At 41.7% G+C, this 21,899-nt stretch overlaps 2 protein-coding genes across 3 annotated transcripts; both read right to left on the reverse strand.

The window, feature by feature from the left end:
- Positions 1-419: 419 nt before the first annotated feature.
- LOC146381690 (uncharacterized) lies at positions 420-12,504 on the reverse strand. The gene is made up of 6 exons (XM_084937796.1): positions 12,096-12,504; positions 1,608-6,854; positions 1,322-1,529; positions 1,117-1,196; positions 930-1,027; positions 420-826 (listed from the first exon to the last, which is right to left on the reverse strand). Exons 1-6 carry the CDS (start codon positions 12,147-12,149, stop codon positions 763-765), a joined length of 5,751 nt encoding a protein of 1,916 aa, XP_084793922.1. The 5' UTR covers positions 12,150-12,504; the 3' UTR covers positions 420-762.
- A 79-nt stretch (positions 12,505-12,583) lies between these two features.
- On the reverse strand, positions 12,584-21,115 carry LOC146381691 (hemicentin-1). 2 transcript variants are annotated; one of them, XM_084937798.1, is made up of 13 exons: positions 20,838-21,115; positions 19,012-19,332; positions 18,605-18,898; positions 18,102-18,407; positions 17,808-17,918; positions 17,037-17,198; positions 16,445-16,675; positions 16,311-16,361; positions 15,967-16,221; positions 15,547-15,888; positions 15,176-15,448; positions 14,283-14,558; positions 12,584-14,124 (listed from the first exon to the last, which is right to left on the reverse strand). In XM_084937798.1, exons 1-13 carry the CDS (start codon positions 20,887-20,889, stop codon positions 14,093-14,095), a joined length of 2,706 nt encoding a protein of 901 aa, XP_084793924.1. In that variant the 5' UTR covers positions 20,890-21,115; the 3' UTR covers positions 12,584-14,092. The 2 variants fall into 2 exon arrangements, with proteins under 2 accessions (XP_084793924.1, XP_084793923.1); XM_084937797.1 differs by having other exon boundaries at positions 16,445-16,759.
- Between the last annotated feature and the right edge of the window lie 784 nt (positions 21,116-21,899).

Below are 21,899 nucleotides of genomic sequence, written 5' to 3' on the forward strand. Positions count from 1 at the left end.
ACCACTGTAAAAAAACAAATAACAAACCCCCCCCCCAACAAAAAAACAAAACAAAACAGAAATGTCTGTATGATTATATAATAGCATTTAACTGCTTCTGTCATTTAATTCCTTTTTAACCATGGACACACTGTAAAAACACATACATTTTTATAGTATAAGGAACTTCCCTGTCATTTAAACGATTAAATGTATCACCTGATTACTTTAGTGTAATATGCGGGGGAAGCTCTTTATCAGTAGGAAAAGTTGTACAACTTAATAAAAGTCATCCAGTGGGCTGCATTGAAGTCTTTGTCGTGGCGATTTTCGCTTCCAGACATTATGTTTGATACCACTGCTCCAGGAGGTTTAAAACAGTATTCATTATAACATTGTGCGCAGCTCTCTGATCTGTTTCTTTTTAGATTCCCCTTTAGTTTTCTACACTGTGCATAATAGGTATGTCAATTCAAACTGTTCTACCATGTTTGAATAGACATTTAGGAAAAGAAATAGAGTAGGGGTTAGAAATGAGTTTATTAGGGTGGCAACTCAAGTTGAACAGTTTGGAGAAGAAATGTTTTCGTGACTGCTCATACAAGGGAACTCATGTTTCTTTGTTTTGTTTTGTTTTGTTTTTTAAATTGAGATTAATTGTATCAACACTGTTTTCATGCAAGAAAGTTTATCTTTATTTTACAAATTACATTGAACAAGTAGGGGACATAAAGAACAATTTCTCAGTACACAAAAGGTATCTGCACGCAGCCATTGAGCTTCTCACTCCTTTGGTGTTTTCTTCAGTTTGGTCTTTAGCTCTGCCATCAGGGGATTTCCAAATCCTCTGTGGACACAGAAGAAAAATAAATAAATACATTTTTAAAAAGTCAGAAACAGGACGTGTCTTTTCTGGTGACTGTTTTTTTTTTCCCTGTTGCCATCCTTACCCGGGATGTTTTGGTGGCATCCATTTAGGCTTCTTCGGTGCCTCCTCCTCCTCCTGTGGGGGAGCGTCGTTCTTCTCCTCTGGCTTTGTTTCAGGTTCCTGTGGTAATTCCGTCATTTTAATGATACATATATATATCTTAACTTAAGAGGAAAAAAAAACAGGTATTTAAACACTCTTAGCAGTACCTGTGACACTGTTTCCTGGGTATTTTCGTCTCTCACTGCCCGCTGTATCTTTTTTAAAACAGGAAATCCAGCACCGAGCCCTAAGAAAAGCAAACGTGTGAAATTATTTGGAAGTTGTGAAAATAACAGGATATAAAGACCAGAGAAAGTCTTAATAGACTATCAAGACTAAGATACTGTGATTCATGTATCATGAGTGACCTACCAGGGAGTTTTATTCCAATACCTATGCCTCCTAAAGGCACACCTCCAGGGAGTTTGACCGGCAAACGTGAAGATGGTGTAGGTGTGGGTGTGGGTTCCTCCGAGGGCATATGGAGCAGGGAGCGGGGATTTTTAGGTGGCCTTACACGAGGGTTCTTAACAGCAATTCGTGACCTTTGCACAGCAAAGTCCAGCACAGGGCCATCCACCTGTAATGCCCCAAAAGTCTGTTATGAACATTGTTTGATTTTAATCAAAAAATTTTTTATGCCATATAGAAACAATACCTTATTCTCATATTCGATTGTTGGCTCTTCGGCTACCTGGGCCTCGTTTAGCACAGGGAATAAGGATGAATGTGCAGGCTGTGGTCTATTCAGTGAGGACAAGTTCAGTGTGTCCTTCTCAGGTTCACTTTGTGAGTCACTTTCAGATTCTTCAGACTCAGCGGGTTTGAGTTCATCTGAAGAATCAGATGCGGTTACCTCAAGATGCTCCTCCTCAGCTTCTGCCTTCTTGTCATGCGAAGGAGAGCTCTGTGTTGTCATTGTTGTTACATCTGCTTCTTCAACATCCTCATACGCTTTCTGTGATCCACTTTCAGTCTCTAATGTTTCAGCTCTTTCTTCTGCTTTTTCTCGAGATTCCTGGTTCAGATGTGATTGAGCTTCTATATCAGCGACCGATTCTTTCTCTGTCTCGGCTGATTCCTCTGTCAGTAAGTCCTGAGTTTGAGGCTGTGCGATAACACCAAAGATGTCTGTGGACACGCTAGCCACCAGCTCATGGATCCCCTGGAGTGAGTCAGTGCTCGTTGATTTCAGCAGCTGGGTCTCACTACTCTGAATACACGATTCGCTGAGAAACTGGTCCAAAAATCCAGACTCCACAGTTGATGAAGACATTTCTGTGTCACTTACTGCCTCAGATTCCCTACAAATGGCCTCTGCTAGTGACACTTTCTCATTCTCTGTTGATATTTCACCCTCATTTAAAGTGTCTGTTTTGACGTCCAGTGGCTTGGGCTCTTCTTGTTTAATCTCATCAGTGTCCTCTGACATCACCGCCTCAATCCACAAGTCAAGGATTTCTTCATCAATTACGTCTTGATGTCCACTGACTGAACCACCTTTTTCCTCTGATGACGTCATTGGCAAATCCTCTGGTCTGGGCTCGTCAGCTGTTTCAGCTACTATTATTTGTGTCTCACTTATCTCAAATGCTCTGTGTGGCGACTGATTGTTTATCTCCTGAGTCTCAGAGTATTGAGATATTTCCAATTCTGCATTCAGAGGAATCTCTTTGTCGCCTCTTTCTGTGATTAGCTCACCTGCAGTTTCTTTAGTTATCTGTAGATCCATTTCATTTAAGGTCTGGATTCCATTTTCTGCTTCCTCCTCTTCATCTTCACAACCCCTTCCTTCTTTTTCAATGGCTTTATCTTGCATTTCAACAGAGCTATCATCAACTGATATAGGCTCAGTTTCAGCTAAGGGTCTCACAAACCCATACTCACTCGTGTCTTCTTGTAAACTTAACGGTCTGCTGATGCTTTGATCCAACTTTATGGCTGCTACTGACTCCTGAATGACGAATCCAACCACTTCTGCTGCTGCAACCGCTTCTCTTGTTTCACCTCCTGTAGATCCTCTGCCACCATCATGCAGCCCTTCTGATCTCCTTTCAGTCTCGTCCACTAAACCAACATGTGTTCCAGTCACCTCTGTCTTCATTGAACTTGTCAGTAATTTTCCTTCTTCTTTGTCAAGTCCCGATTCTTGAATTATTCCTTCAACAAGCTTTCTCTCTGCCTCTAGTTCAAGGTCCGGTGTTCCTTCGTGCTCCTCCGCAAACAAACCAAAGCTCGTCTCAGTCTCTTCTTTGCTTTCTTGTTTCTCTTCCATGGACTCCTTCAGCAGTAAATAGTCAGCTCCAGTCCTGCAGCCACTGTTTTCAAGGCTCTCCTGATCTCCGCTCTCCACCTCTTCTGGTAATTGAGTTGCCGGGATTTCCTCACAATCTCCTGCTTCCAGGAACCTTTGTGTTGTATTTTCATCGGCCCCCCGAAGCTCATTGTTATATTTGGAAACTCCCTCTTGAATTTCCTCACACGTTGGAGTATTTAGTTCCTGCAGCACGGCACACTGGCCTTCACTGATCCCCGGGAGAGTGTTTTTAAATTCTTCGTCCGTTTCCTGCGTCGTCTCGCCTTTGGGCTTTACTGTAACTGAGGTGCTTGAATCTATAATTTCGTTGTAAAATTCTCCGGTGTAGGATTCACTGGAGACGCTCTCCTCTTTTTCTTGGTCTTGATCAATGAGTCTCTCTTCTGCTGAAATATCTGTTACTGTCACACCGGTCTGCCTAGTTTTGGTCTGCACTCCTGGGACTCTCATATCCTCCTCGTATTTATCTGTGAATCCAGCTGTGTGCAGCTGTGAAGCAGTCTTCAGTGCAGCTTCTTTACCGGATAAATCATATTCAGTTAAAAGATTTTCTTCTTCAGTGTCTTCTGCTTCTGTTCCGATGTTCTCGTCCAGATCTGGCACTCCTGTTGTCTCGTTGACGGCAGGCCGCTCTGTCTCAACCCACTTCTCTTTCTCACCTTTATCATTTTCACTGCTATGAGTCATGGCATAAGATTTTGTGATAACAGTGAGCATAGCCACTGATGCATCTGGCTGGTCTCCAAAAGCTGAGAGCTGATTTTCAACTTGACTTGTTTTCTCCTCTGACTTGATTACATTTTGGGAGTCCAGTTGTAGCATAACATCACAGGCTTCTGATTCTAAAACTTGATCATCTTCATGCTGCATTTTATCATCTTCTTCCTTTAACTCAGTTTCTTTAATGTTATCTGTCATTGGATGATCTTCCAGTGTCATTACATCATTTTTCTGTACCTCTGCCTCCTCTTCTGGACTTATATCTGTACCTATGCACACTTTCACCTCAGTGTCAGTTTTATCATTGTCCTCTGCTGCCTCAACGGTTTCTGGCTCTAAATCTTGTTCATCTTCATGCTGCAGTTTATCATCTTCTTCCTCTAATTGAGTTTCTTTGCTTTCATCCTCTCTTGGATGTTCATCCAGTGTCGCTGTATCAGTTTTCTGTAACTCAGCCTCTGTTTCCTGCTTGTGATCATCCAGTACGGAACTTATATCTGTAGTTATGCACAGTTTGACCTCAGTGCCCTCTGCTCCTAACTGCTGTTCATCTTCATAGTCTGTTTTATCATCTTCTTCTGGTACTTCAGTGTCTTCTGCTTCTAAATCTTGTTCATCTTCATGCTGCATTTTATCATCTTCTTCCTCTAACTGGGTTTCTTTAGTAATTTCATCCTCTCTTGTATGTTCATCCAGTGTCACTGCATCATTCTGCTGTTCTTCAGACTCTATTTCCTGCAGGCGATGGTTATCATCATCATCGGGACTTAAACTTGTGCTAATGCACGCTTTTATCTCAGTGTCTTCTGCTTCCAAATCTGCATGATCTGTTTTTTCACCTTCTTCCTTTAAGTTGTCTTCTTTGAACATTTCATCCTCTCTTGGATGTTCATCCAGTGTCGCTGTATCAGTTTTCTGTAACTCAGCCTCCGTTTCCTGCAGGTGATCATCCAGTACTGGACTTATATCTGTAGTTTTGCACAGTTGGACCTCAGTGCCCTCTGCTCCCAACTGCTGTTCATCTTCATAGTCTTTTTTATCATCTTCTTCTGGTACTTCAGTGTCTTCTGCTTCCAAATCTTGTTCATCTTCATGCTGCATTTTATCATCTTCTTCCTCTAACTGGGTTTCTTTGGTTTCATCCTTTCTTGGATGTTCATCCAGTGTCACTGCATCATTCTTCTGTACTTCAGACTCTATTTCCTGCAGGTGATCATTATCATAATCATTTAGGCTTAAACTTGTGCTAATGCACACTTTTATCTCAGTGTCTTCTGCTTCCAAATCTCGTTCATCTTTATGCTGCAGTTTATCATCTTCTTCCTCTAATTGAGTGTCTTTGGTTTCATCCTCTCTTGGATGTTCATCCAGTGTCGCTGTATCAGTTTTCTGTAAATCTGCTTCTGTTTCCTGCTTGCAATCATCCAGTACTGGACTAATATCTGTAGTTATGCACACTTTTATCTCAGTGTCTTCTGCTTCTAAATCTTGTTCATCTTCATGCTGCATTTTATCACCTTCTTCTTCTAATTGAGTTTCTTCAGTAATTTTATCCTCTTTTGGATGATCATCCAGTGTCACTGCATCATTCTTCTGTACCTCTGCCTCTCCTTCGTACGTATGAGCCTGATCTTCTGGACTTATATCTTTGATACTGCACACGTTTATCTCTGTGTCTGCTTCTAAATCTCGCTCTTCTTCATGATGAAGTGTATCATCTTCTTCCTTTATTTGGGTGTCTTTGATAATTTGGTCCTCTCTTGGATGATGATCCTGGGTCACCGCATCAATCTTTTGTACCTCTCCTTCCCCTTCGTGTACGTAATCCTCCTCTTTTGGACTTTTTGTCATGCATACTTTGAACGTGTCGTTTTCTGCTACCAAATTGTCATCATCACAGTGCATGTTGTTATATTCCTCTGTTACTTCAGTGGCTTCTGCTACTGAATCTTGTTCCTCTTCATGATCTGCTTTAGCATTTTCTTCCTTCAGTCGGGTTTCTTTAACAAGTTCCTCCCTTCCTGAACGATCATCCAATAACACTGCATCATGCTCCTGTACCTCTCCCTCTCCTTTCTGCATGTGATCCATATCATCTGGACTTATACCTGCAGCTATGCATGCTTTTACCTCAGTGTTTTCTGCTTTTAACTCTCGCTCATCTTCACTGCGCAGTTTATCATCATCTTCTTCTTTTCTCTCAGTGTCTTCTGCTTCAAGGTCTTCCTTCTCTTTATCATGCGTTTGATCCTTTTCTCCTTTTACTTGGGTTTCTTTTATTTTTTCCTCCTTTGTTGGATGATCACTGGGCAACCCTAATCTCACTGTTGCATTCTCAGCATCAGTTTCCTCCTCAGTTGTTTCTTGGCATGTTGCAACCTCGGAAAAATTTTGTGGTCCAGAAGCAGCATGTTCATGTTCATCATTTCCAGGCCCTGCAAGTCCTGCACAAGTGGGCATTTTTTCGATCTCCATCGTCTCTCGTTCATCTTCTTTTGCTCTTGAATCATTTGAATGATCATTTCCTGTCTTGTCGCGCTGTTCCTCTCTCTTGCCCTCACCATCCTCTTTGCTCTCGTCGACTTTTCTCAGCTGGGTTTTGTACTGCATGCTTTCTTCATCAACCCCTAAGTCGATTTCTGTGGTGCAAAGTTCCCATTCGACAACGGGACGAGACGAGCTCAGCAGAGAGGATGTTGCGACAAGCTGCTCCTCCTCGACACCTTCTCTGCTACTGTCACCCTCTGTTGAGTCAGAGGGAGGGTGCTTGATTTCAGCTGCAGATTCCTGATTTGTGTTTGGGTCATTGTTGACAGTGTCAGCGGGCTGTGACCTGATGAATCTGTTTACAGCTCCAGTTATGTAGTACTGAGAAAAAAAAGGAAGGAAAAAGAAATTTGCATTATGTAACACTTTATTTTGCAGCATCAATAAAATCCAACAAAAGACAAAAGTGTGAATATATTTGTTTTCCCGCATTGATTTATTTTCAGTCATTCCAGGCAGTTTGTATAGCCCATGGTTTTTTTTTAAAAGATGCACAAGTAGCATTTAAAGACTCTTAGTGTCACTGCATTCAAGGCTATTTACACAATAGTTTCTTTCCAGCTTTGTAGAAACTTCAGGGAAGTCTTTTCCTGTTTCAGCACCACAATACTCCCATGCACAAAACACAGCCATGAATAGGAAGAACCTGACCGGCCTCCATGGAATCCTGACTTCATTGATTATAAGTTACATTAGCTGCTGATGTATTAAAGTAAAAAAATAAAAAAATAAATAAAATAAAAAAATAGACTTTAACCCTGTCAGTGCCCACCCCCAAAAAACAAACAAACAAACAAACAAACAAACAAACAAACAAACAAACAAACAAACAAACAAACAAACAAACAAACAAACGAAGGAATTGCATAAAAATGAAAATAAGAATTATTTGTATTATTTTTGTTTCATTTGTTAAGATGTCCAACAAACACTCCTGTTAAAAATAATAAAATAAAAATCATGGTCCATTCTTTACAGGATTGACCAAAACACAAACATTTTATAAATACAACATGGCAAACATAAAGCATTTAGTTTACGCTGAGAAACATCTGCATTTATTTCAACTTATGTATTTTTGATGATCTCAAGATATTTTCTTTGTTTAGCTGTTTCTTTTATCTCCAACTTCCCCATATTTGTCTGTTGTAGCTGGTGCACACTGTTCACCAGCAAGTAGCCAGTGTCGCTTGTTATCAAGAACGTAGGACAAAGTTTGATTGTATTAAGATTTGTTTGTGGGCATCTTGTCCTTTATTGGACACAGAAGTGCACACAATAGACTCAGAAGTGGGGAGAAGGAGTGTGAGTAAGCAGACTCAAACCCAAGCACCTAGAAAGGAGACTCGAGCCTCCAGAATATGGGTCACCTGTTCGAACTGGTGAAACAGGCTTTAAAACATCGGAATCTGTTTTTTTTTTCATTGTATATCACCAAGTGTCACAATGGCTACTGAGACCAGCTGTCAGGCGACTAAACTGTGACAATAACTACCTGCCACGTCTGAAAAGCAGGTTGTTGAGAGAAGCGAGAGTGGTTTAAAAGCAGATGTGAGTCCAAAATAAAGAGATGAAAGGACCTGAATGTTTTTTTGTAGATGTCATGGGAACTGCAATTAGTTGATGTGGGTTCATCACTACCAGAAATGTGAAATAATTAAACATCCAATCCAATTATATTTTAATCTAACTTAAAAAACAAACAGAGTTTCATGAAGTGCTGTCTGTTATTAGACTCAATTGGCTTCTCTCAAAATGTAAAAGAACCCACCCACCACTTTAATCACACTCTAGATCTTGTTTTAACATATGGCATAGAAACTGAACATTTAACAGTGTTTCCTGAAAACCCTCTCCTGTCTGATCATTTCTTGATAACATTTACATTTACAATAATTGATTACACAGCGGTGGAGAGTAGATTTTATCAAAGTAGATGTCTTTCTGAAAGCGCTGTAACTAAGTTTAAGAATATAATCCACCCACTGTTATCATCTTCAACGCCCTGTACCAACACAGAGCAGAGCAGCTATCTGAACGCTACCCCAACAGAGGTCGATTATCTTGTTAATAATTTCACCTCCTCACTACGTACGACTCTGGATACTGTAGCTCCAGTGAAAACTAAGGTCTCTAATCAGAAGTACCTGACTCCGTGGTATAATTCTCAAACACGTACCCTAAAGCAGATGACTCGTAAGCTGGAGAGGAAATGGCGTGTCACAAATTTAGAGGATCATCATTTAGCCTGGAGAAATAGTTTGCTGCTTTATAAGAAAGCCCTCCACAAAGCCAGAACATCTTACTATTCATCACTGATTGAAGAAAATAAGAACAACCCCAAGTTTCTCTTCAGCACTGTAGCCAGGCTGACAAACAGTCAGAGCTCTGTTGAGCCAACCATCCCTTTAACGTTAACTAGTAATGACTTCATGAACTTCTTCACAAATAAAATTTTTATCATTAGAGAAAAAATTACCAGTAATCATCCCACAGATGTAATATTATCTACAGCTACTCTTAGTACCATTGATGTTAAGTTAGACTCTTTTTCTCCAATTGATCTTTCTGAGTTAACTTCAATAATTACTTCCTCCAAACCATCAACGTGTCTTTTAGACCCCATTCCTACAAAACTGCTCAAAGAAGTCCTGCCATTGATTAATTCTTCGATCTTAAATATGATCAACCTATCTCTAATGGTCGGCTATGTACCACAGGCCTTCAAGCTGGCTGTGGTTAAACCTTTACTCAAAAAGCCATCTCTAGACCCAGCAGTCTTAGCTAATTATAGGCCAATCTCCAACCTTCCTTTCATATCAAAAATCCTTGAAAGAGTAGTTGTCAAACAGCTAACAGATCATCTGCAGAGGAATGGTTTATTTGAAGAGTTTCAGTCAGGTTTCAGAGCTCATCACAGCACAGAAACAGCTTTAGTGAAGGTTACAAATGATCTTCTTATGGCCTCTGACAGTGGACTCATCTCTGTGCTTGTCCTGCTAGACCTCAGTGCAGCGTTCGATACTGTTGACCATAATATCCTATTAGAGCGATTAGAACATGCTGTAGGTATTACAGGTACTGCACTGCAGTGGTTTGTATCATATCTATCTAATAGACTCCAATTTGTGCATGTAAATGGAGAGTCCTCTTCACACACTGAGGTTAATTATGGAGTTCCACAGGGTTCAGTGCTAGGACCAATTCTGTTTACATTATACATGCTTCCCTTAGGCAGCATCATTAGAAGACATAGCATACATTTTCACTGCTATGCAGATGACACCCAGCTCTATCTGTCCATGAAGCCAGATAACACACACCAATTAGTTAAACTGCAGGAATGTCTTAAAGACATAAAGACCTGGATGGCCGCTAACTTTCTGCTTCTTAATTCAGATAAAACTGAGGTTATTATACTCAGCCCTGAAAATCTTAGAAATATGGTATCTAACCAGATTCATACTCTGGATGGCATTACCTTGGCCTCCAGTAACGCTGTGAGGAACCTTGGAGTCATTTTTGACCAGGACATGTCCTTCAACGCACATATTAAACAAATATGTAAGACTGCTTTCTTCCATTTGCGCAACATCTCTAAAATTAGAAATATCCTGTCTCAGAGTGATGCTGAAAAACTAGTTCATGCATTTATTACTTCCAGGCTGGACTACTGTAATTCATTATTATCAGGATGTCCAAAAAACTCACTGAAAAGCCTTCAGCTAATCCAAAATGCTGCAGCAAGAGTACTGACAGGGACTAGAAAGAGAGAGCATATTTCTCCTGTTTTGGCTTCCCTTCATTGGCTTCCTGTTAAGTCCAGAATTGAATTCAAAATCCTGCTCCTCACATACAAGGTCTTAAATAATCAGGCCCCATCTTATCTTAATGACCTTGTAGTACCATATCACCCTATTAGAGCACTTCGCTCTCGCTCTGCAGGCCTACTTGTTGTTCCTAGAGTATTTAAAAGTAGAATGGGAGGCAGAGCCTTCAGTTTTCAGGCCCCTCTTCTGTGGAACCAGCTTCCAGTTTGGATTCGGGAGACAGAAACTATCTCTACTTTTAAGATTAGGCTTAAAACTTTCCTTTTTGCTAAAGCATATAGTTAGGGCTGGACCAGGTGACCCTGAATCCTCCCTTAGTTATGCTGCAATAGACGTAGGCTGCCGGGGGATTCCCATGATGCATTGAGTTTTTCCTTTCCAGTCACCTTTCTCACTCACTATGTATTAATAGACCTCTCTGCATTGAATCATATCTGTTATTAACCTCTGTCTCTCTTCCACAGCATGTCTTTTATCCTGTCTTCCTTCTCTCACCCCAACCGGTCGCAGCAGATGGCCGCCCCTCCCTGAGCCTGGTTCTGCCGGAGGTTTCTTCCTGTTAAAAGGGAGTTTTTCCTTCCCACTGTCGCCAAAGTGCTTGCTCATAGGGGGTCATATGATTGTTGGGTTTTTCTCTGTATCTATGAAGCGCCTTGAGGCGACTTTTGTTGTGATTTGGCGCTATATAAATAAAATTGAATTGAATTGAACTGTATGAAGCAGCAAAGCATGACACAGCAATAAAACAATAAAAAACAGTGATGAAGACAAAGTAAGAACACAGCACTATCATTCTGGGTTAAAAGCCAAGTAGTTTAAATTAGTTTCAACATGTGTTTTAAAAAAACAGGCAACCAGCGGGACATCCTAACATGGACAGACAGATCATTCCAAAGTCTATGGCTGTGACAGATGAAAAATAAAAAACCCAAACAAACAAAATCCCCAAACAGGAAACATAAATCAGTGCACCCTAAGCAGAAGTGAACAACAATAAAATCAGGACTCTGAAATTTAAACCCAGTAAATGGTACACCTGCGTTTCCTGTTTGTAAGACTGTCTCCTGTGTAATAACAGTCTCAAACAGTCATTGCGCTCCGGGATGCATTGTGAGGAATCTCACTAATGCTGCAACTGCAAGGAGCGCACATATTACAAGGATCAGTTCTCAGAAAGAACTGCAGACAGTCTCCAGCTGATGACCAACAGAACAATCAGATCTGCTGTGATCTATAATCATAATCTCTCAATCAGCATCCAGCAGGTTAATGTGCACTTTGAAAGAGAAAAGGTTTCAGCAGTTAATAAAGGCTTCTGTCTAAAACAGAGAAGCTGTTCCAACAGATGGACAAAAGATATCTTTGAACTGGGTTAAGCTTTGATTTGCACTTAATGTTTTTACTTTTGAAGAATTACTTTATTTGAACCTGTCCAGGTTCAAATAAACTGTCCAGGTTCAAATAAACATGGAGAAGACTTCTTTGTCTTGGACGTGAACATGCCAGTGATTCACAGACATCCCCTCTCTCCCTCCCTCTCTCTCTCACCGAAAAAGGGAGGGGGTAAGCAGAGACATTGCTATAACGTAGACGGATATGCGTGGAGAGAGAGAGACCCACTGACACACAGGAAGAGAGACTATTTACATCCACGTTTGACGGACTTAAAAGTTTAAAACACAAATATTTCCTTTCGTTACAGGTTTGGATTGAAATGATGACGGCTTCTCACCCAGACTGTCCACAAAGTTCTCTCCATGCGGGACACGGGACTTTCAGGGTCCATCCTTACGCTTCCTCCTTGGTCACTCTCTGACCATCTGACGTTATTAAAAAAATCATGGACAAACCAAAGCACCGTGTCACTTTAGTTTCCCCCCCTAAGCGGTCTTTGCAACCAGGCAGAAAGTCAACAGAAAGTTGCAGCCAAGCGCGTCCAGGATGGAAACACATCAGCTGTTAGTGGCCGTTCACTTCCTCCCCCTAGAACTGACATATGTCCGGGGTATGATAATGAGGAAGAGACAGATTAACACACACATTCACACGTTAACACAAGAAGACGCGTTGCAGACTTTGCGGATGTGAATAATGAGCATAGCCACAGGAAAAAAAAAAGTTCGTAAAACTGTGACAGATACCGAAGCGCTGCTCTGAAACGGCGCTGCCAGGATCCACCTGAGAACACGCATTCATGATTAAATGACTGAGACCGCCAGATAAATAAGCACATCTTTATTGTTTGCATGAATACATTAATGAAATGGAACACAGAGGAGACTTTTTGACTGAATTAGAAACCATTTAAAGAGACCCATAAACCAAGACAGAGCCATTATTTTCACGTTACAAAAAATAAATCATAAGGCATATGCACAAGCAATAAAATATTTCTGAAGATAGCTTCTTGACTTTATGAATCTTCTTTTTGTGCATCATAAATGGGTGACTTCACCAGCCAGTTGTTGCCGAGTGCTGCTGCATATGAAGGATAATAATACAATGCCTTTTATGGGTACATAGAGAGCTGTGCAAAGTCTCAGAAATAGCTCCAGCTGATGCGACATGAGTCAGCTGATCGCTGCAAGTCTTAAAAACAAAACAAAAAAAACAACAAAAAAACATCTGGGGGCGTGAAGGTGGCCTGTTCCAAACCACCCCCCCTCCCCCGCTCATGACACACTGTAGAATCAGGTCAACTGAGCACGAATGAGTCACATTGGCATTAAAAAAGCGCATGTCCCAAATTTGGTTTCATCTGATTTTAGCTTCTTAAAAAATACCTTATTTCCAGTGACGTCATTGACCCATTGGACGTGACTCACCTCTAAGTTCCACTATTAAGCAGATATCTCTTAGTGAAAATGTTTTTAGCCCTTCATACTGTCTCCATCGAATCAAATGCTCACAAAGTCACAATTATTCTCACTTTTCATTTGGTTTGTAACTCTGGGGCAAATTTTAGGGCTCTGTTATTTTTATATAGAACAATTTCTCATGGCAGTTAAGCAGCTGTTTATGTTTTTATATGTAGGAAATAATATGCAATTTCTACAACATGGAAGAGGTGGAAGTAAGATAACCGTTATTTTTACAATTAAAGAACTGAAACGGTGCGCTGCAGTATCTACGGGGAGGTTGTTAACATATTTGCAGCAGAAGTAGCTGCTCTATGAACTGAAAGGCAGAAGCTGCAAGCTAAAGAACTAAGAAGTTATATATTTATTGGGCTCAGCCGCACAACACCTCCTCGCAGCACTGCGGAGGCGGTGCTCCTGTGGTCAAGAGTGGAGAGTAAAAAAACAAAAAACAAAACCCCAGCGTCAAAAGCAGAAGTGCCTTTTAAAACGAGAAGTAATTTCCGATACGTCGGTTGACCAACAACAGATATCTCCTTTGCATAAGGCTTGCTGCAGTAACCTTTTCTAATAACTCATTATCACGAGAGCCTTGAAAGACTAGAATATTTAGCTTTTATTTCAAAACGCAGATTAAAGCCAATCAATTACTGTTGTAACATTATTTGTAAAAAAAAAATTAATATTTGTAAAAATAAGCAGGAAGGAAAAAAATAAAAGGATGTCAGAGTAAGAATAGACTAAGAATATAAATAAATGCATGATCACATCATAAACTGTTGGATATCCTAAAAACATCAGTAATAGTTCATATTTCCTGAGGGGATAAATATTAGATACATTATAATAGAAATAGACTGGTGCAGGACTTTCATGCAGTGGATGAATTCTCCTCACTGGGCTCTGGAAGAGGAAAAGAGCAAAACATGAGAAAAACTCTCCCCTACTCCATGTGATCGAATTAGCCTTTTCCTGCACGGATAGATAACAGCAAGTACTCGATAAGTGATTTTCTGGCCTTACTGGGGTTACTTCAAGAGGAGGAGGGCTTAAGTGTTCACCTGTCCATGTCCGGTAAACAGGAAGCTTGAGAGCAGGGTGCGTGATCTCCACGCAGACTCTCAGACGTGCCCTCTCGTTTTCTTTGAGAACCCTGCTCAAGTTGACCTTATTGATGTGCAGCGCGCTCGGGTCGTCCTCCCCGTCCTTCTCGCCGTCATCGACCACGTCTGACGTCGAGTCTTCATCCCTGTCTATGGTGTTATTCTCCTCATCCACGTTTTCGTCGATGTACTGTATTCCTTCGATGTCGGGGTCTGTGACTGCCGCTTTTGTTTCTGAAAAGTGATGAAAGTTCAAAAAACACATACAGAGCTGTATATTTTTGCTCTCTTACAATCACCCTCGCTTGTAAAAGGAAAGTGGACATTTTAATGCACACCAAAGAAAGATTTACTTAAGTGTTTATTTTCCTTTAAAAATAATCCTAGGGGATAGCATTCCACGTTTAGTCTACAAGACCATAGACAGTAAAAAGCATTCAGACTTTCAGCTTTCCAGGTGTACGTAAACTGCATTCTATCCGACGGCCAGCAGATGGCGACAGTTGCATGGCAAAAATAATAAAACTGAGTCTGTTTCGTATATTTTGGTCACAATATGGAGGATTATCTATGATATGAAAAGCTCATTGTCTAATGAGCTGTCAGTCCCAGATCATTAGCCAGTGTGGGTGTAGTTTTAAACTGAAAACCATCAGAAACCAGTGGGTTCCATCTGTATTTTATACCATCTTTGACTCTAAGAAAGGTTATCTATCTATCTATCTATCTATCTATCTATCTATCTATCTATCTATCTATCTATCTATCTATCTATCTATCTATCTATCTATCTATCTATCTATCTATCTATCTATCTCCTTTTACGTGTAGATATTTATGTATGTCAGTACTTATTGCATATCCATTTGTTTGTCTCTTCAGCGGTTCGTTTGTCTGACTCGGTAGGCTTGTGGACATCTCCAGGGCACACACGCTTTTCATTTCTCTTTGTCCGTCATCTCCGATCTCCTCCGTCTCATTGGACACCAGTGGCAAGAGCGTGGGTCCTCCTGCTGACCACTGTAACTTGGCCTTTGGGTGACCTCCCTTCAACAAGAGGGAGAACACACCAATGCCTTCGCTGCTCCAGCAGACTGAGATTGATGGAGGAATGGATGGAGCGACTGAGGAACAAGGGATACAGATAGTTACCGTTGGAACATCCTTGAGACTTTAATTGTGCAGTTTAAAAAGCAGGTAAAAGTGCGTCAGTCAGTCCTACCAATGTCAGCATTTCTCCAGTGTTTCTCAACAGGATCCTGTAGGGAACAGTGTCTCACTCTACAAATAATCCCTCCTCTTTTGTCGATTTTCTCCTGATTTGTTGCCCTTCTCTTCAGAGTGGCTGTCGCCCTGTAGCGTCTGGGTTCAGTCTGTATGGGGCCCCATATCTCTCCTCCCTCTATCACCTCCTCCTCTCCATCATCTTGCTCTCCCTCCCTGAATCTAAGCCAAGTCACTGAAATGTTCGGAGGGTAGAAATCTGTGATTTCACATCCTAGAGTTTGATCTTGGGAAATGGTGGAGCTGACAATTTCAGACACGCACGGCCTCCTGATGAATCCTGTTTGGGATCAAAATAAAAAAATAATCTTTGATTTTTCAACATTTCCCCCATTCCCTCCTCATCCCTCATCCTTACCTCTGGTCTCCCGGGTGATGGGCTGCTTCAGGGCAATGTGGTGGACGCTGACCCACACTTTAGTTGCTCCTTTCTCCAGTTCAGCGCGGGGAAGTTTACACTGGCTGTAGGCCGAAAAGAATCCCTCTGAATTGGGCCGAGGGGAGGACGATGCCTGGGACGCCACGGGGCTGAGCTCACCGCCCTGGCAGAACCAGCGGAAAGTGATGACGTCTGGATGGAAATGGGACGCTCGGACTGTCAGGCTGATGACATCTGGAAGATGGAAATGTCATCAATGGTAGCCTCCTGCAAACAGGTTAACTTTAAACATGCAATACAAAAGGATAATCTCCTTGAATTACCTGAGTCTCTTTGTGTTTCTGCCAGCTGTATTTCTGACACCTCAGGAGGAGCTGGGCAACAAAACATACAAGTGATTCAGCTGCAGGAATTACAAAAATAAGCTGAATAATAGAAAAAAAAAACATGTTCTTACACAGAACAGTGAACTTCTCCGACACCCTCTCCTCCACGATCTTGTCCTTGCCTATGTAGGACACCTGGCACTTAAACACAGCACCCTTGTGGACTGAAATCTTGGGGATGAAGGTGAGCGAGGAGATCAGCTGTTGAGTGCCGTTTTTGGACGAGTGCAGCGGCCCCTGAGTATGCAGCTTGTAGTAACCCATTTCACCTCTGGAGGGCAGCAGAGGACCTTTCTCTGACACTGGGGAGGTGAGAGTTAGACCATAGGGTAGATGGATGGTGATTAGGGGGTTACAGAGGCAGTTAAAGTTAGCTTTGGAAGTCCCTGTGAGTGTCAGGTGGTCAATTGTTAGCAGAATCAATGTGTTAAAGAGGGGGAAACAGAGGATGTTAAAGGGTGTTTGCGAGAAAAATCCAACATGTATAGCACCAACACTTGCACTTCATTTCCCCAGTTCCCTAAACAACCAGCTTCCATCACCAAAAATTGCTTTAAAGATTGATTCTGCTGTGCTTTAAATATGTGTAAATTAATTCCTTCATTCAAACAATAAGTGTAACAGCTGGATCACAGAAAAAAAGGAGAATGCGACGCATCCTACCTGCGAGGGAGTTGTCAAGAATAGGGGTGTCATTGAGAAACCATGCGGTCTGCACCCGGTCCACCCTCCTGCCTTCAATGCTCAGCGACACCCTCCCCTTTTGACCTACTATCACTCGGGGAGGGAGGATGATCCCTGACACGCTGAGAGATTTCTGTTTCTCTGAGCAGGGTCACAAGGAATTATAAAATAAGAGACACTGAGAGAGAGAGAGAGATAAGGTGATATATTCACATACAAATATGCCTTTAAATTCCTTATCCACAGCTCTACACTTGGAGTAAGGTGAATAATGCCATAGTGAACATCAGTGGACTAAAATGTCTTCATGCAAGCACAATCATTCGCGTAAGGAAATCCCAGAAATTTGGATGAGTGGTGAAAACACAGCATTCAGATGAACAGATTCAGCTCTTTGGTGTCGGTGGACCTCTTTTGATAAAGATCAGAATTCAAAAGGGGGCGCTGTTGTGTTGTAATGCTTTTAGCTTTTCTATAATGATGAAGCTTACTTGGAAACTACAGTGGGAGAAAATGACAAACGTGAAGTCACGCTCTTATTATTCAGAACTTTTTCAAGGCTTTTCTCGAGTATGTGGATTTTCCGAGAATAAAAAAACTACAACTTCCTCCTCTCTCTAAAGGTTTTGTACAAACTTAGTTCCTCCTTCTTAGTCACAAAGGACAAAAATAGAATTTGCCTCATTTCTTCAATGCCTTGCATATCACAAATCTCCTGCTGCAGTTGCTGCGTGGTGAGCTCTGACTCACCATCTCTTCTCCTCCAAGAAAAGCCAAAGCAAAGCAGGAAGACCAGCACTATAGAGATGCACATCATAGCCACGGCTGCTTTGGCCGAGTTATTCAGCACTGGGGCCTCATCTAAGAGGAAGCAGAGAGAGATATTTATCAGATGATTCAAAGAAGGACCGGCAGTAAGAAAATAATCCAAGCAATCCTTTTCTTAGGCAGCCAGAGTTGTTTCTCTGGTACCTTTTTTTAGTCAAAGCATTGTGTTACTTCATTATAATTTTGTGAATTGCACAATCAAAAACTGGGTCATACTCTGAGGATCCAGCTTGTCCAGGTATGTTGAGCTACTGACGGGATTCACTAAACCAGGCTGGTTCATGGCACACTCCACCTTGCCACGCTGTGCCCTCTGCTCGGGGCTTAAAGTATAGTAGCGTCTGGTTCTGTAACTCCCATCTGGTTTCTGCTCAGTGACAGGCAGGTCAGGGAGGGTTGTGCCATTTTGATACCAGGACACAGACACTTCCTCTGGGTAGAAACTCTCCACGTCACAGTAAAGAGTAAGAGGAGAGTTTTTGGAGGTTGTCGGCAGGACAGAAAGCCTAAGAGTGGAAGGACCTGAAGAAGGGCAAAGAAAGTATTTTTAAAAAAGCTTGTGGCTTTGTCACAGGCTTCATCAGATTAAAGGATTTAAAGAACAGAAGTGACGTTATGGAATGATAGAGGATGTAATATTAGAAATACTGTGAGAAATACTGACAGGTCATGAGGCAGTAAGGCCATTAATATGGAAACAGTGACTCTCAGTGACTCACGGGTGATACTGAGCTGAAAATCCAGCTCTTGATAGTTTCCACTGTGTGAGACTTTGCAGCCAAAGGTCACATTCTGGTCCTCATGGGAAGGATAGAAGGTCAGGTTGCCCACAGCCCTGTAGTATCCATCTGGGGTCAGTTCACCTTCAACCTGGTAGGGAGGTTGAATCACTTCTCCTGCTCTGGTCCAGGAAAAAGAGACAGGAGGAGGGTAGAAACCGTCTGCATGGCATTTAAGCTGGGTCTTAGTTTCCAGCACCACCCACTGATGAGGAACTGAGAGAGTGGGAGATGCTGAAGGGGGTGGGGGGAGAAGAAGAAATGGAGTTGAGCTTAATTTTTAGATTCAGATGTGATCATAGGTGAGAAACAGGAATCAAAACCACGAGAACAGAACCAAGACGTACCGACGATACTAAATGTAACGTTACTGTAGTGCAGAATAGTAAAGTTGTAGCTGATGGTGCATTCATACATCCCCTGCAGGTCAAGACTGGCTTTGAGGACGACCAGAGAGAAGTCCCCATTGACGAAGTCAGCGTTGTCCCAGCTGAAGCCTTCCTTTATTTGCGTTGCTGCTTTTCCAAACGAGGCGATTTCAGAGCCATTTTTTATCCAGCTGACTGTGATCAGAGACTGGTTTATGTTGTCCCCCTCAGCAGAGAGCATCACGTTGCAGGGGAGGGTTGCGTTTGTATTTGGACTGGCCTGAATTTCACTCGAAGACACTGAAAGTAGAGAGAGATGGACGGAAAAAAACAAAACGGGAATCATTAAGGCTCCTTACTTCAACACATGAGGGCTTGTAAGATGCAATGTACCCTTTTTTGTGTGGTTGGGTCTGCATTTCAGGAACCCCCCAGCCCCCCCCCCACCACCACCAAAAAAAACTATGTTACAGACAAAACTATGTTATGATCAAAAGTTGTTACATATTCAATAAATGTTTCCAGTGCACTTGGTAAGAAGTGCCATGACTTCTTGAGTTATTGGGTTGTTTTTTTGTTTAACTCTTGTCGTGTAACATTTGTGAAACAGCTTCTTCTTTAGAAAGAAGAAATATCACAATCTTCCTCTTACAACTGGAAACGTTGCCGCGAAACTGACTGATGAACCAGTTACATGACCTTATGGCATTTTCCTGTTTTTGCTGATGCAAAACAGAACCATTTGAGTTCTTTTAAAAACAAAAATAACCCAGGACACAAACATGTGGAGGATACAAAATTGTCTTTCTAATGTGTTTGACTTAATTATGTAATAAATGTCATTAGAAGGCACAGAGAACAAAGTAAAACCGTAAAAGCAAATAGCTGTCTAAGGCTGAACAAATAACACTTGTCCAGTTTGTTGACTTAAATTGAATGAACAGTGAATACATTCTTTCTTTTCATCCCTGAGAGTAAATCAGTAATCTGACTACACTTTATTGATTCAGTGCAAATACAAGGCCTTTAAGACAGGTCCGGCCATCCAATCAGCTTAATTAGTAGCTAGTACAATAAACACTTCTTGGCAGGTGTAACACAAAGCGGTGGAAAAATTTCCATTAGCATGAAGCGCTTATTTACGCTTCTCGCTAAATGATGGGTCGATCAAAGCAGATTAACAAGAAACCGAAGAATGGAGGTCAAACTGTACTGTTGACGCTTTTGACAGCCTACTTTTGAAAAGCACCTCAAATCAGTTAATAGCAAACATCGTGCTGATGCACCAAAGAGCAAGAGGTTATTTTTCGTTTATACTCACTGATGTCACTTCAAGTTCCACATGGTGGAGAGAGACTTATACTGCATTACCAGGTTTATATTACATATTTTCTAGAAGTTAAGCTGTGATGCATTGTGTCTGATGGGCTGTTAATACTGTGCCACTTCCACTTAATAAGCGGCTGAACTTCACCAGACATTATAAACCCAACAGCCGCATTAGGCAGCACTGGCCACACTGGCCTATAAAGAAAACAACAAAAGCTACATGAATATTAAAAATCACTCATGTCTCACTTCACATACTGTCATATCGCTCTGTTACATACACTGTAACTTAATCCAGGAATCAACACAACATAAAGGTCAGGTGGATGCTGACAATGTCTAACACTTAAGGTCTTTAATATGCACCATCCATACTAAAAGATTCACTTATAGCCCACCTGAGGTAGCCCACCTCATACCTTGTCATCAGCCAGAGTAAGATCAGTGCCGCCTCTGTAAACATCCATAATACTCACCATGCTTTATCAGAGTCAGGAGGACAACATAGGCGAGGACTTTACACTGCATGGCTGGGCTTGTCTTGAGACCGACTTCTTATCATCAGGTCCTTTTCCCTGTCTTATATAGAGCTATGAGGTGACAGTGGGCGGGATTGTCCTGCAAGTCAGTGAAATAAGAAATATCGTTCCTGGACCTCGGGAGTGAAAGGAGGCCCTTGATATGTGTACGTTCCTCCAGAAGCAAGCAAGGCCTGAAGAGCAACAGGGTGGAAACGGGAGAGAGGAAAAAAGGAGGGAGATGTGCAGGGACGCACAAGTGGGGAAACTGGTCACTTAAAATTCAGACGGGCCTCAGGCCAAGGTTTCGGGGCTACTTTACATTGGTGCAGTGTTGTCACGAACAAACAGAGTGAGTAATCCCACTGAGTTTATGTGGGCAAACACTCAGGCGAGACTACAACTCTTTTCTGTCTGTGGGAGGGTTAGGGTGCCGATGCATTTTGCGGAGAAAAGGAGGTTCTTTTATGCCCCTCTGTACAAGCCCCCCTGTCTCTTCAGTCAGCTCCTCTGATAATATTTAACCAGAACAAGCGCTTGATGTCTGAAGAGAACAAAAGGTGTTATCTGGTCAATCCCCCCTCTTAACAGTCATTAACTTGATTAGGAGTTTAAATTGTTTGACTTTGCACTTTAATTGGTCTTAACACGCACATCAGTCAAGGGTTAATTTCTGATCCAGAGGGGATCTGCGTCACTGAGCTGAAGTAGTCAGTCAGTATTTTCTGCTGTACTTTGCATGAGGAGGAAACAAAAGCAAGAACTGAAAGTGTGATTAATGTGTCCCAAATCCTTGTTTGTCTTGAACCTGTGCTCACATCCAACTCTTTGTGACTGAACTTTGTGTTTTCTCTTCTTGACACGCTCGCTGCTTTCAACAGGCTGGAAGATTGAGTGAAGAGGAGGGGCATGTGAATCTGGGCCAGCTGATCGAAGGAATGAAGTTATTTAACTATTGTGAACATTTTGCTTTTGTCTCATTTATGCTCTTATTCAATATGTGACCATGATGTCAGCAAA

Source organism: Perissodus microlepis, chromosome 8, assembly GCF_051167445.1.
Source record: "Perissodus microlepis isolate ML-2025 ecotype Zambia chromosome 8, ASM5116744v1, whole genome shotgun sequence".
In the NCBI taxonomy this organism is placed as follows: Eukaryota; Metazoa; Chordata; class Actinopteri; order Cichliformes; family Cichlidae; genus Perissodus; species Perissodus microlepis.

Bases quoted from the DNA above. Each gene is read 5' to 3' on its own strand.
- LOC146381691 (XM_084937797.1), bottom strand. From the start codon at position 20,889: ATGCAGTGTAAAGTCCTCGCCTATGTTGTCCTCCTGACTCTGATAAAG. The intron at 15,889-15,966 runs GTAAGGATGAGG...GATCCCAAACAG, and splicing joins CATCACCCGGGAGACCAGAG to GATTCATCAGGAGGCCGTGC. The intron at 14,125-14,282 runs GTGAACACTTAA...TTCCTCTTCCAG, and splicing joins TGTTTACCGGACATGGACAG to AGCCCAGTGAGGAGAATTCA.
- LOC146381690 (XM_084937796.1), bottom strand. From the start codon at position 12,149: ATGGACCCTGAAAGTCCCGTGTCCCGCATGGAGAGAACTTTGTGGACA. The intron at 6,855-12,095 runs GTGAGAAGCCGT...TTTTTTTCTCAG, and splicing joins GAACTTTGTGGACAGTCTGG to TACTACATAACTGGAGCTGT. The intron at 1,028-1,116 runs GTACTGCTAAGA...GAATTACCACAG, and splicing joins CCCAGGAAACAGTGTCACAG to GAACCTGAAACAAAGCCAGA.